Below are 15,652 nucleotides of genomic sequence, written 5' to 3'. Positions count from 1 at the left end.
GGGGCAGAGAGAGAGGGAGACACAGAATCGGAAACAGGCTCCAGGCTCCGAGCCATCAGCCCAGAGCCTGACGCGGGGCTCGAACTCACGGACCGCGAGATCGTGACCTGGCTGAAGTCGGACGCTTAACCGACTGCGCCACCCAGGCGCCCCTCATTAACTCTTTTAATCAAAATTCAGGACTACACAAGCCGCGCACTGACCTTCAGTACTTTTCACAGGACAATCCCAAGCCGTTCGCTGTGAGGTCTCACAAGCGACACGTCCTGACAGGCATTGCAACCCACGCAGTAGGTTTATTTTATTTACAGACGTGGGGATCGAAGTTCAATGCCACTTCAGGGCACTGCTGACGAAAAGAATTTTTGCAAAGTACACCTTTAAACAGTGTTGGCTGTCAGCTGTTGGAAGTATCTCAGCAAAATACCGCTTGGTGACTTTAAAGACAGCGGTTACCCACCTGGTCCCCCCAAAGAGCCTGGAGAAACAGCTTCTGGGGCCCATTGAGGAAAAAGTGGGATCAGGATCAACACACGCTTACTGTGACGTACTGAATGGAGAACTTTCTCCCTTTGAACTTTGCGTAATAAAGTCATTTTGCTCACATTGGAGATCGCTTGTTCGGCCACGATGGCCTTTCAGGACCTTCTGGATCAAGTTGGAGGCTGGGGGAGATTCCACATCCTTCAGATAGTTTTCTACAGCATCTTCAACCTCATAGCGTACCCTCACGTTTTATTGGAGAGCTTCACTGCAATCGTCCCTGGTCACCGCTGCTGGGTCCACATCCTCGACAATGACACGGTCTCTGCTAACAGCACTGGGATCCTCAACCAAGACGCCCTCCTGAGAATCTCCATTCCACTGGACTCAAACCTGAGGCCAGACAAGTGTCATCGCTTCCTCCACCTGCAATGGGGGCTCCTTCACCTGAATGGGACCTTCCCTAACACAAATGAGCTGGACACGGAACCCTGTGTGGACGGCTGGGTGTATGACCAGAGCTCCTTTCCCTCCACCATCGTGACGGAGGTAAGAGGTCCCATTTGCCTCTTGCGAGTACTAGGCCCGGGTGTTTAGAGGTAATAGCACAAATAACGAACATGCGCCAAGTTCTTGAATCACTGTTTGGGTGCTTGTTCTTTATTATTTCAGCAAATAGTAGTTACGTCTTTCTTAGATACCACCAATCTGCATATTTTATGAGTCTCATGAGCTAAAAAGTAGACGTGACCTTGAGATTATACGGCTTTTATTCTTAGAAAGACCAAAGGTTAAACACATAGTTTGTGTAATGTGTTAAAGGTGTTGTTTGCAAATGAGACACATCTGGGGATATTGATCAAAACTTCCCAAAGCACTGACTGTGTCTCCGGCCAGCCTTAGGAGATTGGTAGTGAAACTCTGCCATCGGTAAACGTTTAAAGCTCTTCAAAGGATTGCATTCTGTGGCCCAGGCTGAGAACCGCTTCATATGAAATAAAACAAGGCATGAATATAGCCAACAGGTTTAGATGAGTCTTCCTACAGGAAGTTGTATTTAAGCTGATACCTGAATGATAACGGTCAGCTAATGCAAAAAACAAATGGAAATTGGAAGAAGGGGGGCTGATATACAGAAGCTTGTAAATCATCTCAGTTGTTTCTTTAAAAAAAAATTTTTTTAATCTTTATTTATTTTTGAGAGAGAGACAGAGTGTGAGCAGGGGAGGAGCAGAGAGAGGGAGACACAGAATCTGAAGCAGGCTCCAGGCCCCGAGCTGTGAGCACAGAGCCCGATGTGGGGCTCGAACTCACAAACTGTGAGATCGTGACCTGAGCCAAAGTTAGACGCTCAACCGACTGAGCCACCCAGGCGCCCTATATCTTAGCTGTTTCAATCAGGTTTCCATGAGGGGTTATAGGCTGCTATAGAGCACTCCTTTGCTGGTTTCCTTCTCTTCCAGTGGGACCTGGTGTGTGAATCTCAGTCACTGAAATCAGTGACCAAATTCTTATTCATGGCTGGCATGTTGGTGGGAAACATCATATTTGGCCATTTATCAGACAGGTGAGTGTCTCTGGATCACTGGGATATTTTCTCGGGGGTATTTTCATGAACTAACATACCATTCTTCCATTAAGCAACACTTGTTGTTACTTACACTGTCCTGGGGTTTCCTTAGTCCTGAGGGGTCTAGAAATACATGGGGAATCACAGTCAGTATAGCAAATGCTATTTTGTCAGCTGTGAGCTCAGCATACAGGACACAGAAACACCAGCTCCAGCAGACATGGGGACATTTTAGGACAGGGTTTATGAAGGAGGTGACACAACATGTGGTTTAGGAAGGTGAGAAAAAGTTAGCCGTGGGAACAGAGGAAGATGCTTCATGACAAAAGATCCAGCCTGTCTGAAGGCACACATATGTAAAACAGTGTTGCAGATTTTGGCCTGGGAGGCCATATTCAGTCCCTCCTGGACCCTGTGAACTGAGTGCTTATGGATTTCCAGAACATGGTCATCATGTCCCTGTTTCCCAAGTGTGATGGGCAGGCATTCCCATTAAACTTGGGGTGTCCACAGCAATGTGTTTTGATGGTGTATAGAAAAAACCTTTTCCAGTAACCTCGATTGATATTTTTGTTGCCGAAAATAAAGCACTTTCAAGGTAAGTTTTCAACCATGTAAAGGTAAGTTTTCAACCATGTCTGACTTTGGCTCAGGTTGTGATCTCATGGTTCATGAGTTCGAGCCCCACATCGGGCTCTGTGTTGACAGCTCAGAGCCTGGAGCCTGCTCCGGATTCTGTGTCTCCCTCTCTCTCTGCCCCTCCTACTCATTCTCTCTCTCTCTCTCTTTCTCTCTCTCAAAAATAAATCAACATTAAAAAAAATCAACCATGTAATTAATCTAATGACAACTGCCATTACCATTTGCGTGGGTGTATCCTATGCCTGACGGTACATCTCCTGAATTACACAGCCAACCATTGCCAGCACTGAGCACCTCTCCTCTGAGGATTATGGGGGATTAAGTTTCCCTTTACCACCTACCAGCATAATGTTATCTGTTAGGGCAGCTCAAAACTGGGAACTCTGAATGTATGACAGTAAATGTAGCTTATAAAAGTGTTCAGAGTCAGCGGGCCCATGTCTAACAGTTCTGTAACGCAGAGCCACCCATGTACAGGAATAAAAATAAAACCACATATCTGTGGCTGATTCAGTTTTTGAAAAGGGTGCCAAGATCATGCAGTTGGTGAAATATAGCCCCTTCAACAAAAGGGGCTGTGATGACTGGATACCCACATGCAAAATAATAAAGTGTGATCCTTACCTAAAGCCATAACAAATGTTAACACAAAATGGATTAGTGACTTAAAGATAAGAGCTAAAACCATAAAACTCTTAAAAGAAGACATTAGGGTAAATCTACATGACTTTGGGTTTGGCAATGGATTCTTTGGTATGTCACCAAAAGCCTGAGTGGCCAAAAACTAGACAGATAGATCAGACTTCATCAAGAATTAAAAACTTTCTGGGGGCACCTGGGTGGCTCAGTCGGCTAAGCGTGTGACTTCGGCTCAGGTCATGATCTCCGGTTCGTGGGTTCGAGCCCTGCATCAGGCTCTCTGCTGACATCTCGGAACCTCGTGCCTGCTTCATATTCTGTGTCTCCCTCTCTCTCTCTGCCCCGCCCCTCCTTGCTCTCTCTCTTTCTCTTTCTCTCAGAAATAAACATTAAAATTTTTGTTAAAAATTAAAAACTTATGTACATCAAAGCACATTATCAAGAAAGTGAAATGATAACCTATGTAATGGGAGAAAATATTTGTCAATTATATATAAGCCATAAAAATAGGCAAATAGACCAATGGAATGGGTTTAACATTCTCCCACAACTCAACAACAAAAAGATAAACAAAAAAAATTTTTTTTCAATGAATAAAGGGCTTGAATATACATTTCTTTAAGAAAGATGTGCAAATGGTACATAAACACATGAAAAGATGCTTGACATCATGATATTTAAAAAATGTAAGCCAGGGGCGCCTGGGTGGCTTAGTTGGTTGAGCATCCAACTCTTTTTTTTTAAATGCATTTTATTTTATTTTTTCAATTTTTTCAAACATTTATTCATCTTTGAGAGGCAGAGAGAGACAGACAGAGCATGATTGGGGGAGGAGCAGAGAGAGAGAGGGAGACACAGAATCTGAAGCAGGCTCCATGCTCTGAGCTGTCAGCACAAAGCCCAATGCGGGAGTCGAACTCACTGACTGTGAGATCATGACCTGACTCGAAGTCAGATCCTTAACTGACTGAGCCACCCAGGCGCCCCGAGCATCCAACTCTTGATTTGGGCTCAGGTCATGATCTCACAGTCTTGGGATCGAGCCCCACGTTGGGCTCTGGGCTGAGCATGGAGGCTGCTTGAGATATTCTCTCTCTCTCTCTCTCTCTCTCTCTTGCTCTCATAAGGGAAGGGAAAAAAATTAAGCATACTCTTGTCACACAATTCAGCAGTCGTGCTCCTTGGTATTTACCCAAAGGAATTGAAAACTTATGTCCACACAAAAGTCTACCTACAGTTATAGCAGCTTTCTCTGTAATTTCCAAACCTTGGAAGCAACCAACATTTCTTTCAGTAGGTGAATGCATATACGCTGTTGTACATCCGGACGATGGAATATTATTCAGTGCTAAAAGTGAAAATAACATGGAGATAGTAAAAAAATGAGGCGTTAGGGGCGCCTGGGTGGCGCAGTCGGTTAAGCGTCCGACTTCAGCCAGGTCACGATCTTGCGGTCCGTGGGTTCGAGCCCCGCGTCAGGCTCTGGGCTGATGGCTCGGAGCCTGGAGCCTGTTTCCGATTCTGTGTCTCCCTCTCTCTCTGACCCTCCCCCGTTCATGCTCTGTCTCTCTCTGTCCCAAAAATAAATAAAAAACGTTGAAAAAAAAATTAAAAAAAAAAATGAGGCGTTGGAAGGAGAGAGAGAGAAATTAATAAGCATATCACAGAGGCTTTAGGGCAGTGAACTACTCTGCAGGATGCTGTAATGGTGGGTACCTGTCAATACACACGTGTCAAAAACCACAGAATGTACAACACGAAGAGTGGACCCAATGTAAACGGTGGACTTTGGGGGATAATGACGTATCGTTGTAGGTTCAATTGTATCAACTGTTTCACTTGGTGCAGGATATTGATAGGTGGGGACATTGTGCATGAGTGGGGGCAGGACGTATGGGAAATCTCTGTACTTTCTGCTCAGTGTTGCAGTCAACTTAAAACTGGTCTAAAAAATAGAGTCTATTTTAAAACACACACACACACACACAAAGTAGTTTAATGGAACAAAGAAAAAATAGGAACATGTGGTTCATAAAGCCTAAAATAATAGTTATCTGGCTCTCTACAGGAACTATTTGCTGCTTCCTGCTGTAATAGCACTCTGAGGCTTTTTGTTCGCCTTCTTAAATCATTTCTCTCTGCCCTTGACCTTCTACAGCCTCTACTGATCTGTCTTCAAAGAGTCTCTCTTGTGTCAATATAATCGTTAAGCCCATCTAGTGAATTTTTATATCAGAAGCTACTTTTTCAGCTCTCGAATTTCACTTATTTTTGGCTTATCTGTTGCCGTCTCTCTGAGAATGCTGATTTCTGAGCTGTGATTTTCATATGTTAAAATCATATTTTATTTCTGTCTTAGAGGATAGTTATGTCACCACTTTAAAATCCTTGTGGGTTAGTTCCAAACTTTGTCTCCTCTTAGCAGAAGGTCCTCCAGATTTCCAGTCTATTGGGAATGGATTTCCATTTTCTTGGTTCTTCCCATGCCAGGATACTATGAATTATATCTTGAATATGATAATATTGAGCATGAAGATTCTATTTGCCATTGTTACTCACCAGTAACGCTGATTCCATTTATTTATTAATTTTAATTTTTTTCTAGTGTTTATTTTTGAGACAGAGACAGAGTATGAGCGGGGCGGGGAGAGAGGCAGAGAGAGAGGGAGACACAGAATCCAAAGCAGGCTCTAGGCTCTGAGCGGTCAGCACAGAGCCCGATGCGGGGCTCAAACTCATGAACCACGAGAGTGTGACCTGAGCCGAAGTCGGAAGCTTAACCGACTGAGCCACCCAGGTGCCCCCGATTCCTTTATTTCAGCAAATAACTTTCAAGCCTCAGATTTTGAACTCAAGACTGTTTCTTACACAACAGCTCCAACCTCAGTTCAGAAATTTGTCTAGAGTTGACCTTCTTTGAGCTTATTCTTTACAGGCACGCTTTAGTGGCTATTTAGGGGACGTGTGGTAGACACGATTTAAGGATTCCCTCTTTGCCACTTTCCCTTGCTGGAACTCTCACTCTCTTCATTGTTTCTAGTACCCCACCATCGGTGGCCTTGTTCCCCAGACCACAAGATGCATGGCGTTCACTTTGCTTACTGTGTGGATTGCACCTTACTCCAGTCTAATAGCCATGGAAATAGGACCCTCCCTGTATCGTTCTCCATCTGCCCTCCTTGGAGAGAGCAAACACTCCTCCCCACAGTCCACCTGCTTCTGTTCACTCTCTAGTAAGCTCAGGTAGTTCCTTTGTGTGTTCTGTTCATGTGTCTTTTCTGGGGGAGTGGAAGGCAAGCAGTAGAATTTAAGGCTTTTATTCCTGGAACCTGAAATGTATCCATCAGAGGCTTTTAAGAGGATTATTATGACAGGATCTTTTAAATCTTATTCTTTTTTTTTTTTTTGACGCTTATTTATTATTGAGAGACAGAGAGGGACTGAGCGTGAGCAGGGGAGGGGCAGAGAGAGAGGGAGACACAGGATCTGAAGCAGGCTCCAGGCTCCAAGCTGTCAGCACAGAGCCCGATGCAGGGCTCGAAACCACAAACCGCGAGATCATGACCTGAGCCGAAGCTGGACACTTCACCGACGGAGCCACCCAGGTGCCCCTTTTAAATCTTATTCTTGATGCTTGATGCTCCTTTGATAATTCACGGGGAGAGCCAGAGTGGTGGTAGGGAAACGGTTTAAGAGGCTCTCAAAATAATCCTTAGGAAAGATGGTGGGCATTTAAACTAGGAAGGTGTAGGGGCGCCTGGCTGTATTGGTGGGTTAAGTGTCCAACTTCGGCTCAGGTCATGATCTCGCAGTTCGTGAGTTCAAGCCCCCCGGCGGGATCTGTGCTGACAGCTCAGAGCCTGGAGCCTGCTTTGGATTCTGTGACTCTCTCTATGTCCCTCCCTGGCTTACTCTGTCTCAAAAAATAAATAAATGTTTAAAAAAGAAGAAGAAGAAGAAGAAGAAGAAGAAGAAGAAGAAGAAGAAGGAAGAAGAAGAAGAAGAAGAAGAAGAAGAAGAAGAAGAAGAAGAAAGGCCTTCTTTGGTAGCAATAATTTAAAAAATTAATTAATTAATTGATTAAGATAATCTCGGAAACGGTAACAAGTAGCTGTATTTGGAACGTATTTTGTAGGTAAATGCAACAGAGTTTCCTGATGGTTTTGGATTCTTAAGAAGGAGGCTTTGGTGTGGCAAACAGAAGGCAATATCTTCAGCCTGAGAAAATGGATAAATGCTGACACTGTTTAGTGATATGAAGGAAAACAGAGAAAGCAGCGCATGGGGAGGAGAAAGTCAAGATTTCCGTTTGGGGCATAATGTATTGGAAGTGCCTATTAGTCACGCAGCAGGAGATAGCAGGTAGAGCCAAACCATCCTAAGAATATGGACCTGCTTGAAAGCAATCTGTCCCAAATACAACCCTTAGCCAAGGCTGTACTCAATAAGTACCCAAGTAGCCATCTTCCCATGACCCTCCCATTACAGGGGGACAGGGGGAACAATATACGGCCAAGCAAGGAGATTCGAAATGGCTGCTTCGGTGTCAAGGCCAGCATCCATTATGATGTGAACACCCCTCCTACCCATTCGAATACTACTTTCATCTACAACTTAAAATGATCCATTTCATATTTTTGTCCGGGGATCTTCCTCCTTTCCTGTGTTGAATAGATATTTCACATGTTCAGATGGAAAGCAAGCGAAAACGTGCTGGTTTGAACTTCTCACACAACTTGAACTTCTCTCCTTAGTTCCAATTCAGAAGTACATTGTTGGTGTACCCCAGGAGGAGCCAACGGTCTAAACCCCTGGTGAGGGTGGCCAAGGCTATGGACATGGGCTATTGAAATCCAGAAAACTACCTTAGCAACGTGATCATAGTCTCCTTGTGCTCAAGGAACACTTGTCTGAGCTTAGATAGACTTACTCAGCATCGGTTCCTAGAACCCCTTCCCTTGAAATATTCAATGTCATCGCCCATTTTCTATTATTTATTTATTTTTTAGAGACCAATCATCCCATCTGCTGGTACATTCTCAGCTTAATGAGTAATAACACTCCTTCTTGGTTTCAAAAGTACCCCACTGAAGCTGAAAATTTTATGTTCACCCTACTTACTTATTCCAGACTGCGAGAGATGGGAGCGGGACCCCTGCCTCTCAGGGTTTGGAGAAAAGTGATCATTGCTGGCACATTCAAGCACTTTGATGGTGAAGAAAGACTTTATTGTAACGCCTTGATCCATCATACCGACTTTGAGAATATACAGAATGTCATGAGGTTATTTTCTGCCTACCTTGTTTCTGGGTCACAGGAACATTAAGAAGTGGGGCTGAAGAGGAGACATTGATAGAGTTGAAACTGTCTACTTGTTCTTTACTGACCATCAGCAACAATATTCCTTCCCTATTCTCGCCTCACATTGAAAGGACTCTCCGAGCCGCCAGCAAATAAGATGCAAACACGTACTTTACTTTTTTTTAAACTTTTGTTATTTTCAGACCAAAAAACACGTGCTCATGGTAAAAAATTAGAATGTAGATAAAATATATACATATATATATTGTATATATTTGGTTGGTTAGGTGTCTGACTTTGGCTCAGATTATGATCTCACGGTTCGTGGGTTTGAGCCCTGAGTCTGGCGCTGTGCTGACAGCTCAGAGCCTGGAGCCTGGAGCCTGCTTCAAGTTCTGTGTCTCCCTCTCTCTCTGCCCCTTCTCCCCTCATGCTCTCTCTCTGTCTCTGAAAAATGAATAAACATTAAAACAACTTAGAAAAAGGGGCGCCTGGGTGGCTCAATCAGTTAAGCATCTGACTTCCGCTCAGGTCATGGTCTTACAGTTGGAGACTTCGAGAGTTCAAGCCCTGCATGGGGTTCTGTGCTAACAGCTCAGAGCCTGGAGCCTGCTTCAGATTCTGTGTCTCCCTGTCTCTGACCACCCCTGCTTGTGCTCTGTTTCCCTCTTTCTCAAGAATAGACATTTGAAAAAAATTTTTAATTAAAAAACCTTAAATTGTTCATAATTCCCATTCTACAAGACAACCGACCTAAACTCTTCAAAAAGGTAATGTCCCGAGAAAAGTGAGTGGAGTGATCATTCTAGATTTTAAAAGATTCACAAAAACATAACAATCATACGCAATGTGTAAATACTGGAGCATAGATGGGAAAAAAAGAAAAATAACAACGAGAAAATCATTTGGAGGACCTTTTGGGCAACTTGAATATTGTCTGATAGCTGGCGGTGGAATTATTGTTAGTTTTCTTTAGGTGTGATGTCAGAGTTGTAATGATATAAGAAACTGCTTGTATTCTTTTTTATTATTATTATTGTTTCTTTATTTTTGAGAGAGAGAGACAGAGTGCGAGCAGGGGAGGACAGAGAGCAAAGGAGATACAGAATCTGTAGCAGGCTCCAGGCTCTGAGCTGTCAGCACAGAGCCCAACGCAGGGCTTGAACTCACGAACCGTGAGATCATGACCTAAGCTGAAGTCGGATGCTTAACTGACTGAGCCACCCAGGCGCCTCTCGAAACCGCTTGTATTCTTAATACACGCATGCTAAAAAAAATTAGGAGTCTGTAACTGCCATTGAAATGGTTCAACAAAAAGAGTCTGTGAGTGGGGTGTGTGTGTGTGTGTGTTCACACATGCAAAGAAATAAAGCAAATATAGCAAAATGCTATCTAGTGGTGAATCTGTTTGGGAATTATACCAGTGTTAATTATAGTATTCATTTAAACTTCCATATTTGAAAAATTTCGAAATAAGAAGGTAAGAACAAATCCGCTCAAGTAGGAGCCAACATTCAATTTATCATATTTACAGACATCACAAATATATGTTTTAAATAAATTTGGTAAAAGTGAGTATGTAATTTTGTAACCTCTTTTTAATTTTTAAAAATCTTTTTATTTATTTTTGAGAGGGGGAGAGAGAGAGACAGAGCACGAGCAGGAGAGAGGCAGAGAGAGAGTGAGACACAGAATCTGAAGCAGACTTCTGGCTCTGAGCTGTCAGCACTGATTCCAACGCAGGGCTCGAACTTGTGAACTGCGAGATCATGACCTGAGCCGAAAGTTGGATGCTTAACTGACTGAGCCACCCAGGCACCCCTGTAACTTCTTTTTACACTTATGTTTACAGATCTACATCACATTTTCTTTTTTTTTTTTTTTAATATATGAAATTTACTGTCAAATTGGTTTCCATACAACACCCAGTGCTCATCCCAAAAGGTGCCCTCCTCAATACCCATCACCCACCCTGCCCTCCCTCCCACCCTGCCCTCCCTCCCACCCCCCATCAACCCTCAGTTTGTTCTCAGTTTTTAACAGTCTCTTATGCTTTGGCTCTCTCCCACTCTAACCTCTTTTTTTTTTTTTTTCCTTCCCCTCCCCCATGGGTTTCTGTTATGTTTCTCAGGATCCACATAAGAGTGAAACCATATGGTATCTGTCTTTCTCTGTATGGCTTATTTCACTTAGCATCACACTCTCCAGTTCCATCCATGTTGCTACAAAAGGCCATATTTCATTTTTTCTCATTGCCACGTAGTATTCCATTGTGTATATAAACCACAATTTCTTTATCCATTCATCAGTTGATGGACATTTAGGCTCTTTCCATAATTTGGCTATTGTTGAGAGTGCCGCTATAAACATTGGGGTACAGGTGCCCCTATGCATCAGTACTCCTGTATCCCTTGGATAAATTCCTAGCAGTGCTATTGCTGGGTCATAGGGTAGGTCTATTTTTAATTTTCTGAGGAACCTCCACACTGCTTTCCAGAGCGGCTGCACCAATTTGCATTCCCACCAACAGTGCAAGAGGGTTCCTGTTTCTCCACATCCTCTCCAGCATCTATAGTCTCCTGATTTCTTCATTTTGGCCACTCTGACTGGCGTGAGGTGGTATCTGAGTGTGGTTTTGATTTGTATTTCCCTGATAAGGAGCGACGTTGAACATCTTTTCATGTGCCTGTTGGCCATCCGGATGTCTTCTTTAGAGAAGTGTCTATTCATGTTTTCTGCCCATTTCTTCACTGGGTTATTTGTTTTTCGGGTGTGGAGTTTGATGAGCTCTTTATAGATTTTGGATACTAGCCCTTTGTCCGATGTGTCATTTGCAAATATCTTTTCCCATTCCGTTGGTTGCCTTTTAGTTTTGTTGGTTGTTTCCTTTGCTGTGCAGAAGCTTTTTATCTTCATAAGGTCCCAGTAATTCACTTTTGCTTTTAATTCCCTTGCCTTTGGGGATGTGCCGAGTAAGAGATTGCTACGGCTGAGGTCAGAGAGGTCTTTTCCTGCTTTCTCCTCTAAGGTTTTGATGGTTTCCTGTCTCACATTCAGGTCCTTTATCCATTTTGAGTTTATTTTTGTGAATGGTGTGAGAAAGTGGTCTAGTTTCAACCTTCTGCATGTTGCTGTCCAGTTCTCCCAGCACCATTTGTTAAAGAGGCTGTCTTTTTTCCATTGGATGTTCTTTCCTGCTTTGTCAAAGATGAGTTGGCCATACGTTTGTGGGTCTAGTTCTGGGTTTCTATTCTATTCCATTGGTCTATGTGTCTGTTTTTATGCCAATACCATGCTGTCTTGATGAGGACAGCTTTGTAGTAGAGGCTAAAGTCTGGGATTGTGATGCCTCCTGCTTTGGTCTTCTTCTTCAAAATTACTTTGGCTATTCGGGGCCTTTTGTGGTTCCATATGAATTTTAGGATTGCTTGTTCTAGTTTCGAGAAGAATGCTGGTGCAATTTTGATTGGGATTGCATTGAATGTGTAGATAGCTTTGGGTAGTATTGACATTTTGACAATATTTATTCTTCCAATCCATGAGCAGGGAATGTCTTTCCATTTCTTTATATCTTCTTCAATTACCTGCATAAGCTTTCTATAGTTTTCAGCATACAGATCTTTTACATCTTTGGTTAGATTTATCCCTAGGTATTTTATGCTTCTTGGTGCAATTGTGAATGGGATCAGTTTCTTCATTTGTCTTTCTGTTGCTTCATTGTTAGTGTATAAGAATGCAACTGATTTCTGCACGTTGATTTTGTATCCTGCAACTTTGCTGAATTCATGTATCAGTTCTAGCAGACTTTTGGTGGAGTCTATCGGATTTTCCATGTATAATATCATGTCATCTACAAAAAGCGAAAGCTTGACTTCGTCTTTGCCAATTTTGATGCCTTTGATTTCCTTTTGTTGTCTGATTGCTGATGCTAGAACTTCCAGCACTATATTAAACAACAGCGGTGACAGTGGGCATCCCTGTCGTGTTCCTGATCTCAGGGAAAAAGCTCTCAGTTTTTCCCCGTTGAGGATGATGTTAGCTGTGGGCTTTTCATAAATGGCCTTTATGATCTTTAAGTATGTTCCTTCTATCCCGACTTTCTCAAGGGTTTTTATTAAGAAAGGGTGCTGGATTTTGTCAAAGGCCTTTTCTGCATCGATTGACAGGATCATATGGTTCTTCTCTTTTTTTTTGTTAATGTGATGTATCACGTTGATCGATTTGCGAATGTTGAACCAACCCTGCATCCCAGGAATGAATCCCACTTGATCATGGTGAATAATTCTTTTTATATGCTGTTGAATTCGATTTGCTAGTATCTTATTAAGAATTTTTGCATCCATATTCATCAGGGATATTGGCCTGTAGTTCTCTTTTTTTACTGGGTCTCTGTCTGGTTTAGGAATCAAAGTAATACTGGCTTCATAGAATGAGTCTGGAAGTTTTCCTTCCCTTTCTATTTCTTGGAATAGCTTGAGAAGGATAGGTATTATCTCTGCTTTAAATGTCTGGTAGAACTCCCCTGGGAAGCCATCTGGTCCTGGACTCTTATTTGTTGGGAGATTTTTGATAACCGATTCAATTTCTTCGCTGGTTATGGGTCTGTTCAAGCTTTCTATTTCCTCCTGATTGAGTTTTGGAAGAGTGTGGGTGTTTAGAAATTTGTCCATTTCTTCCAGGTTGTCCAATTTGCTGGCATATAATTTTTCATAGTATTCCCTGATAATTGTTTGTATCTCTGAGGGATTGGTTGTAATCATTCCATTTTCATTCATGATTTTATCTATTTGGGTCATCTCCCTTTTCTTTTTGAGAAGCCTGGCTAGAGGTTTGTCAATTTTGTTTATTTTTTCAAAAAACCAACTCTTGGTTTCGTTGATCTGCTCTACAGTTTTTTTAGATTCTATATTGTTTATTTCTGCTCTGATCTTTATTATTTCTCTTCTTCTGCTGGGTTTAGGCTGCCTTTGCTGTTCTGCTTCTATTTCCTTTAGGTGTGCTGTTAGGTTTTGTATTTGGGATTTTTCTTGTTTCTTGAGATAGGCCTGGATTGCAATGTATTTTCCTCTCAGGACTGCCTTCGCTGCATCCCAAAGCGTTTGGATTGTTGTATTTTCATTTTCGTTTGTTTCCATATATATTTTAATTTCTTCTCTAATTGCCTGGTTGACCCACTCATTCGTTAGTAGGGTGTTCTTTAACCTCCATGCTTTTGGAGGTTTTCCAGACTTTTCCCTGTGGTTGATTTCAAGCTTCATAGCATTGTGGTCTGAAAGTATGCATGGTATAATTTCAATTCTTGTAAACTTATGAAGGGCTGTTTTGTGACCCAGTATATGATCTATCTTGGAGAATGTTCCATGTGCACTCGAGAAGAAAGTATATTCTGTTGCTTTGGGATGCAGAGTTCTAAATATATCTGTCAAGTCCATCTGATCCAATGTATCATTCAGGGCCCTTGTTTCTTTATTGACCATGTGTCTAGATGATCTATCCATTTCTGTAAGTGGGGTGTTAAAGTCCCCTGCAATGACCACATTCTTATCAATAAGGTTGCTTATGTTTATGAGTAATTGTTTTATATATCTGGGGGCTCGGGTATTTGGCGCATAGACATTTATAATAGTTAGCTCTTCCTGGTGGATAGACCCTGTGATTATTATATAATGCCCTTCTTCATCTCTTGTTACAGCCTTTAATTTAAAGTCTAGTTTGTCTGATATAAGTATGGCTACTCCAGCTTTCTTTTGGCTTCCAGGAGCATGATAAATAGTTCTCCATCCCCTCACTCTCAATCTAAAGGTGTCCTCAGATCTAAAATGAGTCTCTTGTAGACAACAAATAGATGGGTCTTGTTTTTTTATCCATTCTGATACCCTATGTCTTTTAGTTGGCGCATTTAATCCATTTACATTCAGTGTTATTATAGAAAGATATGGGTTTAGAGTCATTGTGATGTCTGTATGTTTTATGCTTGTAGTGATGTCTCTGGTACTTTGTCTCACAGGATCCCCCTTAGGATCTCTTGTAGGGCTGGTTTCGTGGTGACAAATTCCTTCAGTTTTTGTTTGTTTGGGAAGACCTTTATCTCTCCTTCTTTTTTTTTTTTTATTTTTTTATTTTTTTATTTTTGGGACAGAGAGAGACAGAGCATGAACGGGGGAGGGGCAGAGAGAGAGGGAGACACAGAATCGGAAACAGGCTCCAAGCCATCAGCCCAGAGCCCGACGCGGGGCTCGAACTCACGGACCGCGAGATCGTGACCTGGCTGAAGTCGGACGCCCAACCGACTGCGCCACCCAGGCGCCCCATCTCCTTCTATTCTAAATGACAGACTTGCTGGATAAAGGATTCTCGGCTGCATATTTTTTCTGTTTAGCACACTGTAGATATCGTGCCAAGCCTTTCTGGCCTGCCAAGTTTCAAAGGAGAGATCAGTCACGAGTCTTATAGGTCTCCCTTTATATGTGAGGGCACGTTTATCCCTTGCTGCTTTCAGAATTTTCTCTTTATCCTTGTATTTTGCCAGTTTCACTATGATATGTCGTGCAGAAGATCGATTCAAGTTACGTCTGAAGGGAGTTCTCTGTGCCTCTTGGATTTCAATGCCTTTTTCCTTCCCCAGTTCAGGGAAGTTCTCAGCTATAATTTGTTCAAGTACCCCTTCAGCACCTTTCCCTCTCTCTTCCTCCTCTGGGATACCAATTATGCGTATATTATTTTTTTTTAGTGTATCACTTAGTTCTCTAATTTTCTCCTCATACTCCTGGATTTTTTTATCTCTCTTTCTTTCAGCTTCCTCTTTCTCCATAACTTTATCTTCTAGTTCACCTATTCTCTCCTCTGCCTCTTCAAGCCGAGCCATTGTGGTTTCCATTTTGTTTTGCATTTCGTTTAAAGCGTTTTTCAACTCCTCGTGACTGTTCCTTAGTCCCTCGATCTTTATGGCAAGAGATTCTCTGCTGTCCTGTATACTGTTTTCAAGCCCAGCGATTAATTTTATGACTATTATTCTAA

The 15,652-nt window shown here is 42.4% G+C and overlaps 1 protein-coding gene across 1 annotated transcript in view; it reads left to right on the top strand.

The window, feature by feature from the left end:
- Positions 1–389: 389 nt before the first annotated feature.
- The window catches only part of LOC125932035 (solute carrier family 22 member 9-like), a 47,148-nt gene continuing 31,885 nt past the window's right edge, over positions 390–15,652 (top strand). Inside the window, exons 1-2 of the mRNA XM_049644414.1 lie at positions 390–1,032; positions 1,947–2,050. Coding sequence (XP_049500371.1) covers positions 631–1,032; positions 1,947–2,050 — 506 coding nt within the window. The 5' untranslated portion in view covers positions 390–630. The remainder of the gene's footprint in view (positions 1,033–1,946; positions 2,051–15,652) is intronic.

This window comes from Panthera uncia, chromosome D1 (genome assembly GCF_023721935.1).
Source record: "Panthera uncia isolate 11264 chromosome D1, Puncia_PCG_1.0, whole genome shotgun sequence".
In the NCBI taxonomy this organism is placed as follows: Eukaryota; Metazoa; Chordata; class Mammalia; order Carnivora; family Felidae; genus Panthera; species Panthera uncia.
This window is presented reverse-complemented; position numbering and strand designations above follow the sequence as displayed.